Source organism: Anomaloglossus baeobatrachus, chromosome 4 (genome assembly GCF_048569485.1).
Source record: "Anomaloglossus baeobatrachus isolate aAnoBae1 chromosome 4, aAnoBae1.hap1, whole genome shotgun sequence".
Lineage (NCBI taxonomy): Eukaryota > Metazoa > Chordata > Amphibia > Anura > Aromobatidae > Anomaloglossus > Anomaloglossus baeobatrachus.
In genome coordinates, this window is record NC_134356.1 from 299,106,993 (window position 1) to 299,130,607 (window position 23,615).

General features: G+C 46.1%; 1 protein-coding gene across 2 annotated transcripts in view; it reads right to left on the reverse strand.

The window, feature by feature from the left end:
• PAWR (pro-apoptotic WT1 regulator) overlaps positions 1-23,615 on the reverse strand; it is a 149,025-nt gene that overhangs the window by 40,762 nt on the left and 84,648 nt on the right. For both annotated transcript variants that reach the window (XM_075344938.1, XM_075344937.1), the window contains exon 3: positions 14,458-14,580. In XM_075344938.1, the coding sequence (XP_075201053.1) occupies positions 14,458-14,580 (123 nt within the window). The remainder of the gene's footprint in view (positions 1-14,457; positions 14,581-23,615) is intronic.

Here is a 23,615-nt window from a genome sequence, read left to right on the forward strand (position 1 = left end):
AGTCAGTAATAAAAAAAAATAGATGACAAACACATTTTTATTTGAAAAAACACTCCCCAAAACATTCCCTCTTTAACCAATTTATTAGAATGAAAAACAAATCCAGGTCTGCTGTAATCCAAGGGGTTGCCATGACGATCCACACTGTCCCAGTCAATGAAGAGCAGGATGTTCCCCATTGGCTGGGAGACCAGTGCAGTGACCTGAGCTAACATCAATGGGTCAGCCCAGGTCACTGCAGGGGATGACAAGTGCTGCTGTCAGCGAGGTACATTACCTGCGCTGATCTCCAGCACACTGACAGCCCCTGTCACTGAGTTCAATGACCGGCGCCTTCACACCAAGTATCGCGAGAGGTCCGTGACGTCACCGCTAGTCAGTCTCGGGTCGGAAGCGAGAGGTGATGTGACAAGCGGCGGCCATGGAGGACAGTGACAGCGCTGAGGTCGGGATGGCGGGACTTCATCACCGCAGGTAAGCCGAGCGGGACCATGTGTGTGTGTGTGTGTGTGTGTGTGTGTGTGTGTGTGTGTGTATGTATATGTGTACATGCCGCGGGCAGGAGGGGGCGGAGTGAGCTGAGCGGGGAAGTGTGGGCTTCCTGCACGTAACTAAGATAAACATCGGGTTACTAACCAAAGCGCTTTGCTTGGATACCCGATGTTTATCTTGGTTACCAGCTTCTGGCAGGCTGCCAGCGATGGCTCCTGCACACTATAGCTGTAAAAAGCCCTGCTTTTTGCTGCTAGAACCATTCTCGAACGTATCTAGAACTATCGAGCTTTTGCAAAAAGCTCGAGTTCTAGTTCGATCTTGAACAGCCCCCAAAATCACTCGAGCCTAGAACTGGAGAACCACGAACCGCGAACCGCGCTCAACTCTACTCCTCAACAATGTGCTGGATAGTTTGACGATCTGCTCCATAGTCACAGGTCGGAGAGTCAAATTTTCCCCACTTATACATAAGATCTGCACAGACGCAAATGTTTGTTCTGATACGATTTAGAGTAATCCATGTTTTCCTTGGTAGATTAAAGCCTGGTGGAAGGTTCTAAATAATAATAATAATAATAATAATTTTATTCATTTATATACAGTTAGGTCCAGAAATATTTGGACAGTGACACAATTTTCGCGAGTTGGGCTCTGCATGCCACCACATTGGATTTGAAATGAAACCTCTACAACAGAATTCAAGTGCAGATTGTAACGTTTAATTTGGAGGTTTGAACACAAATATCTAGAAATTGTAGGAATTGTACACATTTCTTTACAAACACTCCACATTTTAGGAGGTCAAAAGTAATTTGACAAATAAACCAAACCCAAACAAAATATTTTTATTTTCAATATTTTGTTGCGAATCCTTTGGAGGCAATCACTGCCTTAAGTCTGGAACCCATGGACATCACCAAACGCTGGGTTTCCTCCTTCTTAATGCTTTGCCAGGCCTTTACAGCCGCAGCCTTCAGGTCTTGCTTGTTTGTGGGTCTTTCCGTCTTAAGTCTGGATTTGAGAAAGTGAAATGCATGCTCAATTGGGTTAAGATCTGGTGATTGACTTGGCCATTGCAGAATGTTCTAATTTTTTGCACTCATGAACTCCTGGGTAGCTTTGGCTGTATGCTTGGGGTCATTGTCCATCTGTACTATGAAGCGCGGTCCGATCAACTTTGCGGCATTTGGCTGAATCTTGGCTGAAAGTATATTCCGGTACACTTCAGAATTCATCCGGCTACTCTTGTCTGCTGTTATGTCATCAATAAACACAAGTGACCCAGCGCCATTGAAAGCCATGCATGCCCATGCCATCACGTTGCCTCCACCATGTTTTACATAGGATGTGGTGTGCCTTGGATCATGTGCCGTTCCCTTTCTTCTCCAAACTTTTTTCTTCCCATCATTCTGGTACAGGTTGATCTTTGTCTCATCTGTCCATAGAATACTTTTCCAGAACTGAGCTGGCTTCATGAGGTGTTTTTCAGCAAATTTAACTCTGGCCTGTCTATTTTTGGAATTGATGAATGGTTTGCATCTAGATGTGAACCCTTTGTATTTACTTTCATGGAGTCTTCTCTTTACTGTTGACTTAGAGACAGATACACCTACTTCACTGAGAGTGTTCTGGACTTCAGTTGATGTTGTGAACGGGTTCTTCTTCACCAAAGAAAGTATACGGCGATCATCCACCACTGTTGTCATCCATGGACGCCCAGGCCTTTTTGAGTTCCCAAGCTCACCAGTCAATTCCTTTTTTCTCAGAATGTACCCGACTGTTGATTTTGCTACTCCAAGCATGTCTGCTATCTCTCTGATGGATTTTTTCTTTTTTTTCAGCCTCAGGATGTTCTGCTTCACCTCAATTGAGAGTTCCTTAGACCGCATGTTGTCTGGTCACAGCAACAGCTTCCAAATGCAAAACCACACATCTGTAATCAACCCCAGACCTTTTAACTACTTCATTGATTACAGGTTAACGAGGGAGACGCCTTCAGAGTTAATTGCAGCCCTTAGAGTCCCTTGTCCAATTACTTTTGGTCCCTTGAAAAAGAGGAGGCTATGCATTACAGAGCTATGATTCCTAAACCCTTTCTCCGATTTGCATGTGAAAACTCTCATATTGTAGCTGGGAGTGTGCACTTTCAGCCCATATTATATATATATAATTGTATTTCTGAACATGTTTTTGTAAACAGCTAAAATAACAAAACTTGTGTCACTGTCCAAATATTTCTGGACCTAACTGTAGCGCTATTAATTCCACAGCGCTTTACATACATTGGCAACACTGTCAAGGGTTGCAGGGTTTTGTAAGTTAAGGAACAGTTGGGGATCACCGTCTACTACACTGACCCAAAGTTCTCGCCATTTCTCCTCTAAGGCCGACTTCACACTTGGGATTAACTCGCATGAGTGCAATGCGAGAAATTCGCATTGCACTCGGACCCATGTTAAATAAATGAGGCAGCTCCCATCTGCTATTTTTTTTTTTAGTCCAAATCAGACTGAGAAAAAAAAATCGCAGCATGCTGCGTTTTGGTGAGTTTCAAGCGCGAGTCACTCCAATGAAAGTCAATGGGTGCGTGAAAAAAAACGGATGTCACACGGACGGCACACACACCATCCTAGTGACATGCATTTTTATAAGTACATTTATCGCATGTTGCAGAAAACACTGTAAATGAGTGAAGTCTGTCGATGTCGGTCTCTCTGTCTCCCTGTCTGTCGGTCTCTCTCTCTCTGTCTGTCCATCTCTCTGTCGGTCTATACCTCTCCCCCCCCCTCTCATATTCACCGATCCCCGATCACCAGCGCGGTGCTGCACGGGGTTCACACTGCTCCGGCGGCTTCTCCTCTTTTGAAAAAGCCGGCCGCTCATTATTCTATCTAGTATTCACTGCTTTCCCCGCCCACCGGCGCCTATGATTGGTTGCAGTCAGACACACCCCCACGTTGAGTGACAGCTGTCTCACTGCAACCAATCACAGCCGCAGATGGGCGGGTCTATATCTTGCAGTAAATTAGATAAATTAATAATTGAAAAAAACCGTCGTGCGGTTCCCTCCAATTTTGATACCAGCCATGGTAAAGCCACACGGCTGAAGGCTGGTATTATCAGGATGGGGAGCCCCACGTTATGGGGAGCCCCCCAACCTAACAATATCAGCCAGCAGCCGCCCGGAATTGCTGCATCCATTAGATGCGACAGTCCCGGGACTGTACCCGGCCATCCCGATTTGCCCTAGTGCGGTGGCAATCGAGGTAAGAAGGAGTTAATGGCAGCAGCCCATAGCTGCCACGAAGTCCTAGATTAATCATGGCAGGCATCTCCCCGAGAAACCTTCCATGATTAACCTGTAAGATAAAAAAAAATGAAGACATACACAAAAAAATCCTTTATTTGAAATAAATAACAAAAAAAAAAACAACACCCTCTTTCACCACTTTATTCAAGTCGCCAAATACCCTTCCAGGTCCGACGTAATCCACAGAGGTCCAACGACGCTTTCAGCTCTGCTACATCAGAAGCTGACAGAGAGTGGTCACAGACCACGACCGCTCTCTGTGAGCTCCCTGCAGCGACTGAAGTGAGTCGCGCTGTTGAGCTATCAGCGATGACGTCACTCAGGTTACCTGCGGCCACAGATATCAGCGGGAGGACTTCAGCTGTGGCCGCGGGTAACCTCAGTGATGGCTCCGCTGATAGCGCAGATCACTGCGGTCACTCAGGGGATTTGCGGTCACCGGTGAGACCTTCACCGGTGACCAAAAATCAGGCCATGCCACACAGACAGAGCCGCGGGATGACAATGAAGTTGGGTGAAGTTCATCCGACTTCATTCTGATCGTGCGGCTCTGTCTGTGTCTGCTGTCAGCGGCCATGTAGCAGAGCTGAATAGCAGATGACATAGTAAAAACGAATCCCATACGCATCAAACACGCATTGCACATGGACTGCAATCATGAGAAAAATCCCAGGATCGCATTGCAGTTATTATGCACACTGATCACAACTTGAACAGAGCTCATGCAACTTTTTAGCATGAGACTCGGACCTAATTTACACACACAAGTGGGATTCCAGCCTAAGTTGAAGTCTTGTTCATGCAAGGTGATTGCAGTTCGGATGGGTGGGTGTCTTGATTTCAATTGTTGTATTAGAACATCTCTGATTTTTTTATGTATTGGAAGTTTTTCATTATTCACTACCTTAGTGTATTCTTTAACCCCTTCATGACCTTTGACGGATGTATCCATCATGGTGACCTGGTACTTAAAGACCCATGACGGATATATCCGTCATGGCGAAATCGCGGCCCCGGAGCCCCGGTGACCGCGATTGGTTTTCAAAAACTGTAGATTCGGGAAGGAGAGGACCTGTACCTGACCTCAGGAGGGGTGGTGTCTCCTCCCCGGACCTACGGAGGCTGGTATTGGCTGACGAACGCCGCTCAGTCAATCACAGCCAGTGTAATGTTTCAGCCATTGAAAATGGCTGAAACATTGAAATCCAGCTATGATCAGTGACCTTTGCTGCACCCTCACCCAGCTCTGATTGGAGAGATCGGCCTTGTGACCTGGGGCCGGTGATCTGTAAGTGATCACTCTCCTCGGCTTCTCCGTCCGTGGAAGCTGAGGAGAACAATCCCTGTGGGTGACCATCGGTAAGTCACTGCAGTCCCCGATCATCCACCGCTGCAGCCACTGCCCCAGATCTTCCGCCGCCCTCCATCTGCTTGCACCCCTGCACCTCCATCTACGGCGCCCTGCACCTCCATCTGCCGTGCCCCTGCACCTCCATCTGCTGCGCCCCTGCACCTCCATCTCCCGCGCCCCTGCACCTCCATCTGCCGCGCCCCTGCATCACCGCTGCTCTGCTCCTGCGCCCCCTTGCATCTGCTGCCGCCGTCCCCATCAACCACTGCCCCCCTGCATCTGCCACTGCCTTCCTTCATTAGCCACTGCCCCCTGCATCTGCCGCCACCCTCCCCATCTGCCACTGCCCCCTTGCATCTGCCACTGCCCCCCTGAATCTGCTGCCGCCCTCCCCCATCAGCCACTGCCCCCTGCATCTGCTGCCGCCCTTCCCCATCAGCCACTGCCCCCCTGCATCAGCCACTGCCCCCCTGCATCTGCCGCTGCCCTCCCCTATCAACCACTGCCCCCTTGCATCAGCCACCGCCCTTCCCCATCAGCCACCACCCTCCTTATCTGCCACCGCCCTCCCCCATCAGCCGCTGCACCCCTGCATCTGCCACCGTATTCCCCCATCAGCCGCTGCCCTCTGCATCTACACTCCCCCATCGGCTGCTGCACCCCTGCATCTGCCACCGCACTCCTCCATCAGCCGCTGCGCCCCTCCCCGATCTGCTGCCCGCACTCTCCCACCTCTCCCCCTCTCGGATCTGCTGCCTCCTCCATCTGCTGCGATCCTCCTGCCTAGATCCATCCTGTAAGGTAGCTATCCCCAATCTCACCTCCCACTCCACTTCCACCCTCCCCCCCATCATCTGCCGCTCCTGCATCCGTTGCGCCTCTTTCATCCTCCGTCGCGCCCTCTCCCATCCTCCGCTGCTCCTCCATCCGCGGTGCACTCTCTCATCCTCCGCTGCTCCTCCATCCGCCGCGCCCTCTCCCGTCCTCCATCCATCTTTTTTCCATCCCATCTAGTCCCCCCCTTTTTGCAGCACATCCGTGAGTGCATCCTGATTTTTTTTCTGTAAACTAAGAAAGAAATACAAATAAACTTAGTTTAGGGCCAGTAAAATGATACTGTAGTAATAGTCAGCCCAGTGCTACACGTGAGAGCGATGCACGAGTCTCACATAGCATCATCCGGCACGGTCACTCTCTTCCAGACAGGAGTGTGCAGCTGTGTCGGATGATGCGATGCGAGATTCGTGCATCGCTCTCACGTGTGGTACTTGCCTTAGTATCAGTTGCAGGCGCTTTTTTTTACTGACATCCGTATTTTTTATTTCGCCAAACTAATATATTTTTGTATTAGGGGGTCTAGTTTCCAAAATGGGGTCACATGTGGGGGAGCTCCACTGTTTAAGCACATCAGGGGGATATCCAAACGCAACATGGTGCAGCTAACTATTCCAGCTAATTTTCCATTTAAAAAGTCAAATGATGCTCCTTCCTTCCCTTAGGAGCTCTGCCGTGTGCCCAAACAGTGTTTTTCTGCCACATATGAAGTATCAGCGTACTCAGGACAAATTGCCCAATTTTGCGGTCCATTTTATCCTGTTACCCCCTGTAAAAATTAAAAAAATTAAGCCTAAAATAACATTTTTGTGACAAAAAAAAAGTACTTTTTTGTTTTTATGGCTCAATGTATGAAGCACATGAGGGTTCAAAGTGCTCATTACCCACCTAGATTTATGCCATGGGGGGGTCTAGTTTCCAAAATAGTGTCACATGTGGGGTAGCTCCATCGTTTAGGCACCTCAGGGGGTCTCCAAACGCAACATGGCGTGGCGCTCCTTTTCTTCTAAGCCTTGCCATGTGCCCAAACAATTAGTTTCCACCACATATGAGGTATCTGTGTACTCAGGAGAAATTACACAAAACATTTTATGGTGCATTTTTTCCTGATACCCTTGTGGGTAAAAAGCTACATGGTTGAAATAATTTCGTGTTAAAAAAAAATATATATATTTTCACGGCTGAACATTATAAACTTTTGTGAACCCTTCAGGGGTTCAAAGTGTTCACTAAACATCTAGATAAATTCCATGAAGGGTCTAGTTTCCAAAATGGGGTCACTTGTGAGGGAGCTCCATTGTTTAGGCACCTCAGTGGGTCTCCAAATGCAACATTGCATCCGCTAATTATTCCAGACAATTTTGCTTTCAAAAATTCAAATGATGCTCCTTCCCTTCTGAGCTCTGCCGTGCGCCCAAACAATTGATTTCCCCCACATATGAGATATCTGTGCACTCAGGAGAAATTGCACAATTAATTTTATGGTGCATTTTTTCCTGATACCCTTGTGAAAATGCTAAATGTTATGGCTAAAGTAACATTTTTGTGTAAAAAAAGTAACATTTTTATTTTTTCCTTCCACATTACTTTGGTTGCTGAGAAGCTCCTAAAGGGTTAATAAACTTATTGGATGTAGTTTTGAGCAGTGTGAGGGGTGCAGATTTTAGAATGGGGTCACTTTTGGGTATTTTCTGTCACCTAGGCCTCTCAAAGTCACTCCAAATGTGATGTGTTACTTTAAAAAATTTTTGGGGGAAATTTAGTTGGAAAAATGAAAAATTGCTGATGAACTTTGAACCCTTCTAACTTCCTAACGAAAAAAATCTTGTTTCGAAAATTGCGCAGGTGTAAAGTAGACATGTGGGAAATGTTCGTTAGTAACTATTTTGTGTGACACATCTCTCCGATTTATGGGCATAAAATTTCAAATTTTGAATATTGTGAAATTTTCAAACTTTTTGCCAAATTTCCAAATTTTCACAAATAAATGCAAAACATATTGTCCTAAATTCACCACTGACATGAAGTACAATATGTCACGAAAAAACAGTGTTAGAATCGCCAGGATCCGTTGAAGCGTTCCAGAGTTAAAAGCTCATTAAGTGACACTCGTCAAAATCGCAAAAAATGGCCTGGTCTTTAAGGTGAAAACAAGCTGGGGGCTGAAGGGGTTAAGTAGGAGCTTTTGTATTCTTAGATTTTTGGGTGTGATATGACTTAGGACAGGTAACCAGTGAACAGGTATAGGTCTAATAGCACCAGATATTATACGCATAGAGTTGTTCTTCTGAGTGTCAATTAGGTTTACATGATAGCTATTTAACAATGCTGGAGCACAGTATTCTGCAGCAGAGTACACCAGGGCAAGAGTAGATGTCCTCAATAATCACTGATGGACACTTCGGTATATTAGCTTATACTGTATATTAGCTTATACTGTATATTGGCTGCCGTAAGCCCACAAAGCTGAGAATGAAGTGAGCTATTACTTTTTGTCCATATTTATAAAGCACCAACATACTCTGCAGTGCTTTACATGTTGGGCGATAAAGAATAATCAGTAAGGCAAGAGGAGTGTGGTCCCTAATGGTCTATTTACACGGACTGATGGGCAGCACTTAACACCTGCTGAACCGTGCACCTTTACCAATTGGCGGTTATTTAATAGTCTATTTACACAGACTGCCGTGGATGATATACCCTGAGCGAGCTGTAATAGTGGCTTTGCTCGTTCATCAGATGATCGGCAGAATGTTTATTCTGAAAGAGAATGGTGAATAAGCATTATTAAGAATGCTCATTCTTTTCAATCTCTCAGTGCAAATGTAATGTAACCGTAAGAGTTTATGATCTAAATATCTCAGGAGACCTGTATTTACAATATTTTGCCCTTCATTATTAGCTTTAAATGAAACCAATCACCAGAATTTTCCTATATAACCTAAAGCCAGTGCTATCTTGTCACTATCAGGCTGATTCTCTACATACCTTTAGTGGTCAGTTCAGATGTTTAGGTTTTGAAATCCAAGAAAGTAAAGTTTATAAAATAATATGCTTCTTGAGTGACAGCAGCTGAGGATCAGATAATATCTGGGGGGGTATTCATAGTTATCCCCTACCCCTGTTGGAATTAGCATAAGTATTATACAATAGATTCCCTTTTTCACTTGCAGGACCTGTGCTGAGGTCATACCCAGGTGACCAGAAGAGACAGGGCCTCTCTTCCTTTTAAAAGGTATTTTGAAAAGGAATTAGTTATATGATAGAATGGTCTCATAGAAAATGAGAGAATTCTTCCTCCTATCAAACAGCCATTTGGGAGGAATGCAGTGATTAAATTAAAGAATACAGTGCTTAGCATAAATTGGAACACCCACCTTGAAAAGTAAGATTTTAATTCACTGAATACAAGAACAGTTTCCGAATTTTTGAAAAGAATGAAATCCATAAAACGTTTTATAACCCATGACATGAAACGTCATTAATAGAACTTTCTTAACAAAATCTTCAGTTTTGGTCAAATTAATTGATGCAAAAATGAATACAAACCATATCAATAACTACTACATTTAGTATTTTGTATGATCTCCATGGTTTTTAAGATCAGCACCAAGTGTTCTAGCCATGGAATTAACTAGTTGGTGACATATTGCAACATCTATCTATTTCCATTCTTCAAGAACGACCTCCTTTAGAGCCTGGATGGAGAGTGATGCTCAACTTGTCTCTGCTGGATTCTCCAAAGGTGCTCCAATGGGCTCAGACTAGGAGAAATACTTGGCCACTGAATCACTTTCCCCCTGTTCTTCAGAGATGCAACAATGGCCTTAGATGTGAGTTTTGGATCAGTGTCATGCTGGAAAAGTATACATTTACCAAGGGCACGAAGTGATGGTAGCATATTCAATTTCATTATAGATCAGTACACCTGTGGATACCATCGACACCAGCAGTACTGATGCAGTCAGAAACATAAGGACACTGCTACCACCATGCATTTTTCTTTGTACTCATCACGTTTGCAGTACCATACAGTTTTGGAGCCATCAGTTCTATAAACATTTATCTTGGTCTCATCACTCCAGTGTGTAAAATCCCAGCAGCCTTTATATTTGTCATCTTAAGCGGGCTTTACATGCTACGATTTCGCTACAGCGATCTCGTTGGGGTCACGGATTTTGTGACGCATATCCGGCCGCTGTAGCGATGTCGTAGCATGTGACTCCTAGGAGCGATTTTGGATCGTTGCAAAAACATCCAAAATCGCTCCTCGTTGACATGGGGGTCCGCTGCCAGTTATCGCTGCTGTCGCTGGGGCGAAGTTGATCCTCGTCCCTGCGGCAGCATACATCGCTACGTGTGATGCCGCAGGAACGAGGATCATCTCCTTACCTGCCTCCGGCCACAATGCGGAAGGAAGGAGGTGGGCGGGATGTTATGTCCTGCTCATCTCCGCTTACATTGGGCGGCCGCTTAGTGACGTCATTGTGACGCTGAACTAACCGCCCCCTTAGAAAGGAGGCAGTTCACCGGTCACAGCGACGTCGAAGGACAGGTAAGTATGTGTGACGGGGGTGCGCGATTTTGTGCGCGACAGGCAGCGATATGCCCGTCGCGCACAACGATGGGGGCGGATCTCATGCTAGCGATATCGGGCCGGATATCGCAGCATGTAAAGCCACCCTTAGGCCCAGGAAAATTGTAGGAGAGCATTTTTGTGCATAGGCTGTAGGAAAGGCTTCTTTCATGGATGACACTAATGCATACCATTAATTTTTATGTATGCTGTAGTGTACAATGGAAAACACCTCAGTTTGCCTTTCTACTTCTATAGCTAATTGGAGTGAACTTTTTTCAGGTCTGGTGGTTCTGTACCTGAGCAGATCCGTCATGCTCCTTTGCGTGCTCTGGCTCCCTGGCAGGTAACCGTCGCCTTTCGCTGGCCACAAGGGGCGAGGTGTTACTGTCGGGGGCGGAGTTTGCACGAGTGTCTGCTCTGACCGAGTATGTCATACCCTGGGGGTCGCTGGGAGGCTTCCAGCATTGGTGTCACTCAGGGGTCCCAGGACGCCAGGATCCCTGGTGTGAGCTGTTGCCAGAGGATAGGGGATGCTGTATCCTCTGACACAGTCAGATGGTGGGAGATTCCCTCCATTCTACTCTTCTTCTGATGTTCTGTGAACAGAGAGTGGGGAATAGGCGTTGCCTCATCAAGGAGTCACAGGAGCTCTAGGAGGCAGATTTAAAAATGTATTCTGCCTACCTTAGGTACTGATTAATTCAGTTGTGTGGGTGGTTTGGCAGGCTTGTACTACTTTTCTGAGGTTTCCTCTAGCACCGTCTGATGTCTATCAGCCTTAAATTTTTGTTAGCTGGGTTCAGCTCCTTCTTGGTTTCTGCTGTGTATCAGCCTTAGATTTCTGTTAGCTGGGTTCAGCTCTTTGGTTCCTGCTGTGTATCAGCCTTAGGTTTTTGTTCCCTTTTCCGTTTAGTTATTCTCTTGGTGTGATTGTCCCACCTGCCACTGTGTGCCCGGTCGCCAGCTGCCACACTGTTTGCTGCCTGGGAAGGGCTCTATTAAAGTGGCCCCTCTCCAGGACCGGCAGGTGGGTGAAGGATATCACTGGGCCTTAAGGGTGTGCAGCAGTGCGACAGTTAGCGACAAGTGTGGCCAACACATTGCACTTACTAGCGTGCAGTGGGTCTCATTCCGCATTACAATTTGCATGTCCATTTTCTTCAACTGTTCTCATCAAAAGACGCTTCTGTCCAGGTGTTAATTCATGTGGTCGGCCTGGTTGGCTCTGTGAGATGGTTGCAGGTACATTTTACATTTTTTTTTTTTATTACTTCTGGTACTCATAAGAAAAGTGATCTTCTTGTAGCCTTCACGTTTCTTGTGCAAAGAAATTATTTTCTTTCTCCATACTTGTGACATTTCTCTTACACATGGTGCCATTGCTGACAGGATGACATGGGAAAGTGGTTTTATTTGTTAAGTAGCACCCTTAAATAGTATCCAGTCTGCCGGACACCCGTTTACTGAATAATTAGACTTACCTGTGGTTTGAATTCTTGTTAATTAGAATTTTGAAGTCTAAACTTTAGCTTTGTTCTTAAGACTTTCATTGGGGAGTTTTAATTTTTGAAGCATAACAAATCAATGGTCCACATTTGTGGGTGTATTTTGTAATATGGTATCCAATAGAATATGTTGAGTCTGAAAGGAAACTAAAGTTTTTGGGACAAATCTGTTGGGGTGTACTCATTTATGCTGAGCATTGTATATACATAGAGAGATTAAGTATTGTTAACAGTGAAATTCCCCATGACATTCTGTGCAGCTAGGCATGACATCAAGGCTAGTATGTCAAATAATGGAGGCTCCAATGAAATGTAAATCTACTCACATGTTTCAATAATATACACAGGAAATGGGACTAATGTAGACAGTTTGCCTGGAAGTGGTTTAGTTTCTCTACATTCTTGGCAATAATAAAAAAGCACATCAGGGCATCAGAGAGGCCATCAGCACGGAAGACTACTATTTACTAACTAGGGAGCATGTACTACATCAGATGTTCACATTCTTCAAATACCAGTCAGTCAGAATTAAAAACACATCTCAATTTCCAAATAGGACTTAGCAGACAATTTTGTTAATGTTTAAATACCCCAAACTTTTAAAAGAGAGGTAAGGGTGTAAAAAGCAAGAATAGAATGGACGATCACAGGGTTCGGCTATATCTGTCATTCCAATGCTCTGAATGAAATGGAAGTACTCGATGCTGAACTATCTCTCCATTTAAATTGGGTTTGTGGCCCCTTATTTACATGATGTTTGGTGTCTTTCAATGATAAGACACATACATAGTATAAGTAGAAGGTATTGATTCTGGATGCATCCTTTTAATTGAGTGGCAGTTTTAGTCATGTAACAACGGATCCCGTCAAAATATAAACTTAAATAGGCTTTCCTCTAAAATGATATTGATGACCTATTCTTAAGGCCACGTCTCACTAAGCGACATCGCTAGCGACATCGCTGCTGAGTCATGGTTTTTGTGACGCAACATCGATCTTGCTAGAGATGTTGCTGTGTGTGACATCTAGCAACGACCTGGCCCCTGCTGTGAGGTCACCGGTCATTGCTGAATGTCCTGGACCATTTTTTGGTCATTGCTCTACTGCTGTGTTTGACAGCGAGAGAGCAACGATCTGAATGTGCAGGGAGCAGAGAGCCAGCTTCTGCCGACGCTGGTAACCAAGGTACACATCGGGTAACCAAGCAAAGGCTTTGCTTGGTTAGCCGATATTTACCTTGGTTACCAGCGTCCGCAGCTTCTTGAAGCCGGCTCCCTGCACACGTAGCCAAGGTACACATCGGGTAACTATAAGCAAAGCACTTTGCTTAGTAACCCGATTTGTACTATGGTTACCAAGCACAGCGTTGTTACACGGGTCGCTGGTGGCTGATCTTTGACAGCTCACCAGCGACCATGTAGCGACGCTCCAGCGATCCCTGCCAGGTCAGATCGCTGGTGGGATCGCTGGAGCGTCGCTAAGTGTGACGGTACCTTTAGAATAAAATTTCTGAGAGCAGCATGATGTAGAGACAGAGACCCTGATTCACTTACTGTCACTTACTGAGCTGTGTGTTGTCATTTTGATAAAATGAATATTTTCTCTGCTGCAGATCTAGCAGTTATACAGAGCTCATGAATATGGCAGCAGATTAAGTAGTCCTCTAACGATAATCTACTGCTGATTAATCAGGGATTGGGTAAAAACTAAACTAAAGCAGCCCAGTAAGTGACACATCGCTGGAAACAGGATCTCTGCCCCCATGTTAAGCTGCTCTCAGATTAGGTAGCAAAAACCTGGTGACAGATTCCCTTTAAAAGATTTCTCTGAGAATTGTTAGAAAAATACTTAAAATAAATAATACACATTTAAATATTAACTTTTTTTCATAATCCCTTTATTTAGAAAAAAGGTATACTTTCTCTAGTACCCTCTGTCATTATTTTAAAGATGACAACTGTCATAATTCAGTGTACAATGAACCCATCCTAGATTTCAGAGGATACAAGGTAGAATGGGTGGCGTAAAGAACATCTGCTGGAGACATACGTCACCGTAGAGCAGCGTCCTGTCAGGCATCGAGAACGCACATTCCTCTGTTCAGTCAACCTGACAGGACACTGAGCGGAGTGGCCTAAAGGAGAAAATAAACACTTTTCTTTCGCTGACCGAGAAGGAACATCTATCTCAGTCACCCTGACAGTATTTTATTCAGTTTATTTTTTTATTTTATCCATTGTGTCGGAGAACAATTTTAAGTGGACATGCTGCAGAACATGTAAATATATATAACTCTTCAGTGGATCACTTGAATGCATGTTCTTTTATTGTCCGTAAAATGAGTATTATTTTTACTATGAGTACAACCAGTTTTAATTCTTACCGACTGTAAGTAGTCACTTGGGTCTATACTTAGGGATTCATTCTGGAGGGTATTTTGCTGGGTAACTGAATCTTCTCTTTTCCTTTCTTTTTGTCCAGATTCGTCGTCTTCATCTTCAGGACTCTGCATAAGTAAAACAAATAAATTAACAAGTATGTCCAAAGTGATTATGTGACTTTATTAAACAATAGACACATACTATAATAAAATTGTATTCAAGGTTTAGCAGAATGAGTGGTTTAACACATAATCATGCCTACAGAGGTTAATTGGGTGCATTCCTACAAGATAACTAAATATAAACATACAATATATAGACAATTCACAACATAGACATATAATGATACAAATCTGGTGATCTGTGACATGGGAAAGATTGTTAAGTCAGCTACGAAACAAAACTTAATCCTTCAACAGAACAAAAGGTTAAGTTCACATGTCCAGTAATCATCCCATAAGAACAGATCCAGCAACAATCTGCTGACAAAAAACTTGTGCAGACACCAACTGATTTTTCCAGCAAGATGACTGATTTCAGCTGGATCTGGGGTATTTTTTTTTTAACATTGTACTATATGGAAAATGGATCCTCTAAATAGCCATCCGTTATCTTTTATTTTAAACTGATCCAGTAAGAAAAAAATGGATCCCTTTCAATGAAAATGTGCAGAGGGCTATTTAACAGATCCATTTTCTATAGGATTCAATGTTAAAAAAAAACAGGTCCAGTTTTTGCTGGACAAAAAAATTGTGATTGCTGCAGGATCCATTCTAATGGATAATTACTGCATATAAAGTAAGACTGCAGTAGCTCAAGAGAGTACATTGAATGTCCTGGGCCACTAAAATCTAATTTCAATCTGTCACTGTGCAACAATGGCCGTCCATAGATACTATCCAACAAGTCTGAGCACAGTACGGCATCTGCCTGGAGGAATGGGCCAAAATCATTTGGATATGAAATCCTGACTCATTGCGTCGGCATTCACAAAACACAAAGGGGGATATAATTTGTCTAGTGGAGTGGAAGAGAATAATTAGACTTTAAAAAACGTGAGACGGTGTCCATCGACAGACTACACAGGCAGCACAGGCTCTGTAAACATGTACTGACACGCTGCAGTTTCTCAAGTCACTGATACGAGAGGTCACATGGGTTACCGGATTTACTGTGTAGTGGGTGGGCCTACCCCCCTACTAGTTTAACATAGTTACCCGGCATTGTGATTATTAAAAGTGTTGAATTATATGTTTTTATGTGATGTGTTAGGGCACCCCCTAGTGGCCGGGTGGGACGGCTGTTGCCACCGGGGAGGAGGAGTCGGCCGGAGATCTAGGCTAGGTCTGAATGTGTGTGGGGTAGAGAGATCCGGGTCAGCGGAGTGCGAGCATCTGCAGCGGCAAGTGCGATAGTGTGAGCGGACCATCAAGGGACACCGGAGAGGAGGAGGTGGACGTAACCTCAGAGCCTATTCTGCCGGTGTGGGTCCGGTGTATGCTTGGCTGAATAGTGGGTGCCCGAAGGAAGTAGAGTACGGAGGGCATATCCCCACCCGAGGTGACGTCTGGTCGGAGTGTCCCCAGCTCCACTAATATTGCCGTGATCCGCTGACCGGAGTGGTTTTTACCGGAGTATCTGTCAAGCTGTGAGATCCGGGACAGCAGTGTGTGCACTTGGGCAGAGTGTGAGCGAAACAGCACGGGACACCGGAGATAAGGAGGTGGACGCAACCTCAGAGCCTATTCTGCCGGTGTGGGTCCGGTGTATGCTTGGCTGAATCGTGGGCGCCCGAAGGAAGTAGAGTACGGAGGGCATATCCCCACCCGAGGTGGCGTTTGGTCAGGGTGTCCCCAGCTCCACTGAAAGTCTACAACTGCCTGTTTCTTGACTGTCTGCTGTTCGGATTATTGGACTGTGCTGAATAAATGTTCTCTTTTATTGCATTCAACTCTTGCCTGAAGTCTTTTTGTGTAATGGAGAACGAAGACACTGACACACACTGTTTTAACCCTAAAGAAGTGATGAAGACAGGGATGTGCCTGCACCATAGTGCTGCCACGACTGCACAGCCAGAGGCCTCCCTGCCTAGTCACTTCATGTGGCGTAGTCGGCAGGATCCAAGTCCCTTGCCGGAGAACCAGGAGTCTGAAGACCAAGTAGTGCCTGAAGCACGGAATTCGGACGATGAAAGAAGATTTCCAGTCCCATGGTGGGAGGAAGAAGTGCCCAAGGCGTTGGACCGGGTACAAGATGGCGGCAAGGAGGCCGTTATCTGTGAGGAAGAAAGGGCGCGAAAAGTTGGCGCCAAAAGAAGAGCCTGGGGCTGGCCAGCGCCGAAGAAAAAGGACAGAGTACTCCGCCCAAAGAGGGGAGGCGCCAGCTCCAGGGCATTGAAGATTAAGAAAAGGAAAAAGAAGTACCTCGGCGGAGGAGTCGAGATGATGCGTGAGGCTGGGGGTGGAGTTTGTTCAAGAGCGGGAAACGAAGACCCGCCTCCACTTCCTCCAGTCTCAGCGTCGACACCACCGCCATTACCAGTGATTCCGGTGAGAACCGAGATGGAGAACTTTGGGCAACCTGCGGAGTTGGCGACGACTATGGCCCTCATCAGCCTTGGCCGAGGCCGACCCCGGTTCGCCCCTGCTAGCGAGGCCGCGATAGCGGATCTCCCCATTGGGCCGGGAGGCTCTACAAGACCGGACAAGGTCTCTTGGAAGACCTCGTGGGACGCTCAAACCGGGAGCACCATTACGGAGGTGAAGGCGACCTATGCTACCCCGCCCATGCCAAGCCGTCCGGGGGTTGCTGTTTTCCCTTGGGACACCCCGCAGCTTAACGCCGCCGCCACACCATTTGTCCCGGTGCCGGAGTCAGCCGAAGAGTTAGCCGGGCGTCTAGAGGAGGACCACCTGGGCTTCTTCTGGGACCCAGTCATCGCCCCGCCGGAGAGGGCGCGTCCCAGTGTTCCGCCCCCGAAGCCTGATCCCGTCCGGGAACGGCTCCTGGCTGAGACCATAGTCCGGGAAATGCTGTCCGGGCCCGGTGGAGAGGATCTGGCCCAGCAGTTCGTGACCGGGGTGGTTGTTAAATTCAACCAGCAGGAGGGGTATGGATTCATCCGTGAAGTAGAGACCGGGGATGACTACTTTTACAACCGAGTTCACCTGGATGTAGAAGGACTCCCCAAGCGACTCCATACCCTGTGGCCGGGCGAGAAAGTCAGCTTCTTGCCGGACAAAGGCAGCCGCGGTCTGTTTGCGGTGTGTGTTTCCCGCATGCCCACCACCCGGGAAGCGGAGCAGTGGCAGGAGGAGATTGCGTGGGAGGAGCAGCAAGAGCGACGACAGAGCCGTACCAGACCGGCCGCGCCTCCTCAACCCCGGCGCGTACCGACGGCTGCCCCGGAAGCAGAGGCAGAGCCAGCCCTCGATCCGGAGAGGCTTCCAACTGTGGTGGCGGTGACGCAAAATGTCAACAACAGGCCAGTTTTCATGCTGGACGCGTCGCCCGCCGCACCACCACCGTCCCGGGCGGAGACGCATTCACCACCAAGAGGTGCTGCAGCAGCTGTGCCGGAGGAGCCGTGCTACGCTCCGGTGTCTTTCAGGCGGATCCGCCGCCAGCCAGGACAAACTCTGGGGGCCTATATCCAGGCTCAAGCGGAAGAGTGGAAGAGGGCCTGGCCCCCAGAGTAAGCTGTTCGCTCCAGCACCTGCGAAGACCGGGATGGTTGTAAACCGGCAGAAAGTTGCTTTTGTTGAAAAGTTTTACGGGCCTGTTGCCCTTCAGCAAAGACCGGGAGTGCTATTGAAGCCTCCGGGCACACATCTAAGACCGGGAGCGCTATTGAAGCCTCCGGGCACCTTCAGCAAAGACCGGGAGCGCTATTGAAGCCTCCGGGCGCACATCTAAGACCGGGAGCGCTGTTGAGCCTCCGGGCGCTATCCAGAGACCGGGAGCGCTGCTGCGCCATCAAGCGCCCCTTAAGACCGGGAGCGCCGCTGAACTGGTGCCGCTGTTGAGGACTGAACCGAAAGGTTTTTATGTGTTTATGTTTTTATGTGTTTAAGAGCCTTGCCGGGAGGCTCGGATTTTAAGAGGGGAGGCATGTAGTGGGTGGGCCTACCCCCCTACTAGTTTAACATAGTTACCCGGCATTGTGATTATTAAAAGTGTTGAATTATATGTTTTTATGTGATGTGTTAGGGCACCCCCTAGTGGCCGGGTGGGACGGCTGTTGCCACCGGGGAGGAGGAGTCGGCCGGAGATCTAGGCTAGGTCTGAATGTGTGTGGGGTAGAGAGATCCGGGTCAGCGGAGTGCGAGCATCTGCAGCGGCAAGTGCGATAGTGTGAGCGGACCATCAAGGGACACCGGAGAGGAGGAGGTGGACGTAACCTCAGAGCCTATTCTGCCGGTGTGGGTCCGGTGTATGCTTGGCTGAATAGTGGGTGCCCGAAGGAAGTAGAGTACGGAGGGCATATCCCCACCCGAGGTGACGTCTGGTCGGAGTGTCCCCAGCTCCACTAATATTGCCGTGATCCGCTGACCGGAGTGGTTTTTACCGGAGTATCTGTCAAGCTGTGAGATCCGGGACAGCAGTGTGTGCACTTGGGCAGAGTGTGAGCGAAACAGCACGGGACACCGGAGATAAGGAGGTGGACGCAACCTCAGAGCCTATTCTGCCGGTGTGGGTCCGGTGTATGCTTGGCTGAATCGTGGGCGCCCGAAGGAAGTAGAGTACGGAGGGCATATCCCCACCCGAGGTGGCGTTTGGTCAGGGTGTCCCCAGCTCCACTGAAAGTCTACAACTGCCTGTTTCTTGACTGTCTGCTGTTCGGATTATTGGACTGTGCTGAATAAATGTTCTCTTTTATTGCATTCAACTCTTGCCTGAAGTCTTTTTGTGTAATGGAGAACGAAGACACTGACACACACTGTTTTAACCCTAAAGAAGTGATGAAGACAGGGATGTGCCTGCACCATAGTGCTGCCACGACTGCACAGCCAGAGGCCTCCCTGCCTAGTCACTTCAACTGCAAGACTCTTTCTTCATAGTGTCAATGCAAATTTGCACTTCTCTCTAAAACAGTAAGCATATTAATATATATAGTTTAAGTATAAGTGTATCACAATTTGCCTATATTTTCTGTCACCACAGAAAAGCAACTTAAATATAAAATTAAAAATGATAAAAGGAAATCTACATAGCCCATAAACAGTGACTGCTACAAAACTACCATACTAGTAACAGTTGTTCATACCCAAAGACATTTTCCAAATATTTTCATGGTACATCCATAAACGTAAAGGGATTCTATCATGTGAAAAAATTCCTGCAGATATAGAGTTAATCTGTAGGTGAATAGTGTTTTGACGGCCTGTGGCCGCTGCACTTCTGGTAAGAAGTTGACTTTATTCCTCCTCGCAGCCTCAGGCTTTCAGTCATATGAGTGGCCAGCGTGATTTCAGTCACTGCTCAAACTGTTTGTCATTACATGTCTCACACAGGAGAAGGCATGTTCTAAGCAAATGTGGGTGCATGTTGTTTTATTCACTTTATGTTGTTAAATGCTTTTGAATGGTCAACAGGAAAAGAAGTCCACACCATGCCTTGAAAAATCTCTGCTAATGCACCATTTCATTTAACAGAGATTAGAACCTAAACTTTGCAAGCTAATATCTCTGCAACACAGAGGAGAAATTAAAAATAAAAACTTAAGTGTTAAGCCTGTTTACACCTTATGATTTTGCATACGATATCGTATGCGATCGTACCCGCCCCCATCGTATGTGCGACACGTTCAATTTGTTGAACGTGTTGCACAAACGATTATTTCCCGTTACACGTACTTACCTTTCCATACAACCTCGATGTGGGCGGCGAACGTCCACTTCCTGGAGTGGGAGGGACGTTCGGCGTCTCAGCGACGTCACGAGGCAGCCGGCCAATAGAAGCGGAGGGGCGGAGATGAGCGGGACGTAAACATCCCACCCACCTCCTTCCTTCCGCATTTCCGGCGGGAGCCGCGGGATGCAGGTAAGCTGCTGTTCATCGTTCCTGGGGTGTCACACACAGCGAAGTGTGCTACCTCGGGAACATTGAACAACCTCACGTTCAATTTTTAGGAATTGATCGACGTGCATGCGATGAATGTTTTAACGTTCAATCGCAATCGCATGTAGCTGTCACACGTTACAATATAACTTACGATGCCAGATGTGTGTCACTTACGACGTGACCCCGCCGACACAACGTAAGATATATTGTAGCGTGTAAAGCCCACTTTACTCAACTCTGCAGCCACTATTTCATGATGTGACCACTTTAAGTTGCAGAAACTGGAGTAAAGTCTTGTTTAAAAAATAAACTGCTAATCTATTACCGCAGGAGAAATATCACATATACTGCATACTCATTATATGTGTTTGCTGAATCTTTCACCCATTCGTTCCCCAAGAGACATGTGTAGTTAATTAAATGTGTTGCAGCAGCAGTACAATAAAACTACATGATAATAAATGTAGCACAGCGCTTATTATGAATGGTAAAATGCAAAGCATCTGCTCGTATTATACGGACAATTTTGGGAAGTGAAAAAAAAACATTCCTTGAATATCTATTGGGAGGAATGTTCCTCAGATCTGGAGAAGCAGTCTCCTTATAAGGTTACAGCTTTGTACTCTTAGCTAACAATATTGTTCTTATCTACGGCCATAGATTTTACATTGTATGCACCTTTATCCATGTATTAATGTTATTATGAACAAACCAGTAAGAAAAAGTACAGTGGAAATGCAATTTTGCTGAAATCTATAAAATTAAACTATATGGTGCCCTATATCGGTGTATAGTCTGAAATTCACGATACATCTATACAGTTATCGTCACACCATCATGCACGTATAATCATTAGAGTATATTATACTAGCTGTAGTACCCGGGCGTTGCCCAGGATAGTAACTGTCTGTCTTTCTCCCAGTCTCTGTCTGTCTGTCTCTCTTTTTCTTTCCCTGTCTGTCTGTGTGTCGGTCTGTGTCGATGTCAATCTCTGTATCAGTCTCTCTGTCTCTATCGCTGTGTCTGTCTGTGTGTGTGTGTGTGTGTCTGTCTGTCTCTGTCCCTCTTTCCCAGGTCTGTCCCTCTTTCCCAGGTCTGTCCCTCTTTCCCAGGTCTGTCCCTCTTTCCCAGGTCTGTCCCTCTTTCCCAGGTCTGTCCCTCTTTCCCAGGTCTGTCCCTCTTTCCCAGGTCTGTCCCTCTTTCCCAGGTCTGTCCCTCTTTCCCAGGTCTGTCCCTCTTTCCCAGGTCTGTCCCTCTTTCCAAGGCCTGTCCCTCTTTCCCAGGCCTGTCCCTCTTTCCCAGGCCTGTCCCTCTTTCCCAGGCCTGTCCCTCTTTCCCAGGCCTGTCCCTCTTTCCCAGGTCTGTCTCTTTCCCAGGTCTGTCTCTTTCCCAGGTCTGTCTCTTTCCCAGGTCTGTCTCTTTCCCAGGTCTGTCTGTCTCTCTGTCTCTTTCCCTGTCTGTCTGTGCCTGTCTTTTTACCTGTCTGTGTCCGTCTGCCTCTGTCTCTTTGTCTGTCTCTATCCTTCTTCACCAACATCATATTACCTCTCACATAAACTTGTTTTACTATGCATGTCTTTCGTTCCTGTAGCAACCAATCACAGCTTCTAATAATAACCTGTGGCTTCCAGCTCCATTGACTCTAATGGAGGCAGGATTTTTGGAGACTAACTGTAAAGCGCGTGGTTAAATTTTCCAGTCAAAACATAGTCTACGACATTCCCTGGGTCACATGAGGAGTCTGTGCAAAATTTCGTGATTGTAAATGCGACCGTGCAGATACCTTTAGCGGACAGACATACATACATACATACATACACACATACATACATACAGCTTTATATATTAGATAACTAGAGGTCATAGTAATTCTACCTTACCAGTAACAACCTTGCCTATGACAACTAGTAAAATATATCTTTGTACCGTGTTAGCCAGTAGAGATAAAAAAAAATTTGTTTAAAAGAACAGAAAGTCCTCAGTGGTTGCACTGAGGACTTTCTGTTCTTTTAAACAAAAAATTTTTCTATGACAACTAATCATTTAACTACTTATATCTTCGAAAAGGCATTAGAAAAATGAAAACCAGAATCTAATTTGTTGCCTACAGAGGGCTAGGATGGGCTTTTTGTTGTTGGTACAAGATTTATGCACTGGAGATGGATGTGGTATAAACCGCAGCCACTGTAATGTTGATAGAATGGAAGATGGATTAGCTTTGTAGATCAAGCTAGCAGATGAAAAGTCACAAACAATTTGGGTTTGCCGAATGTAGTGTTTGTGATTTCTTCAGTGTTGATGATGTGGGAGTTGATGGTCTTTCATAAAAGCACTTTGAGAGCAATTTGTCAAACTCAGATCATTTAGCAGTCCAGATCTCTGAATATTTTCAATATCACTCCAGCCACGCACGGCAGATCCTCAAACCTGCATGTTTCTCTGGCAGTCCCATTGACAGTATATGGAGCAAGGGGTGAGCACACGCACCTCCGCTTCACTGAAGATGAGGCTCAGCGCTCAATCATTCCCTATCCATAGCCCCAGCCCCTATATCCCAGATGTTGTACCCACCACAATTAGTAACTCTTCCACCATCCTATGGATAGGGATTGATTGTCAATTCTGGTACCACTCGTTAAATTTAGCCCGGAGATATAAATTAATCAACCCTCCCAAATAAATGTTAAGAACACAGACAATATGCATTGGATTTGTATGAATCCAATATGTTCTACAACAGGTCATTTGTCTAGCTTACTCATAAATCCGTTTGCCAGATGGTCATGATCGAGTCTTGATGGGTGCAGCCCTTTTTATGTGGAGAGTTTAGTCTTACGTATGTGTCCATTGCTATTTCACAGGCATAGCTCTAGATTCCGGGTTAAGCAAGAGACATATAATATGATATGCTGGACATATAACATTTCAATGTAAACTTATCTATCATATCTAGAATATATAATGAACTCTTCCTTTTCTTGAACTTGAAACCACTGGAGTGCTGCCTCTATCACTTTTGGGTTGCAACCCTAGTTACAGAAGACAGCAGAATATTGTAAGAGGGTCAGCAGAGAAAAACATAGCATGGCTCTCACAG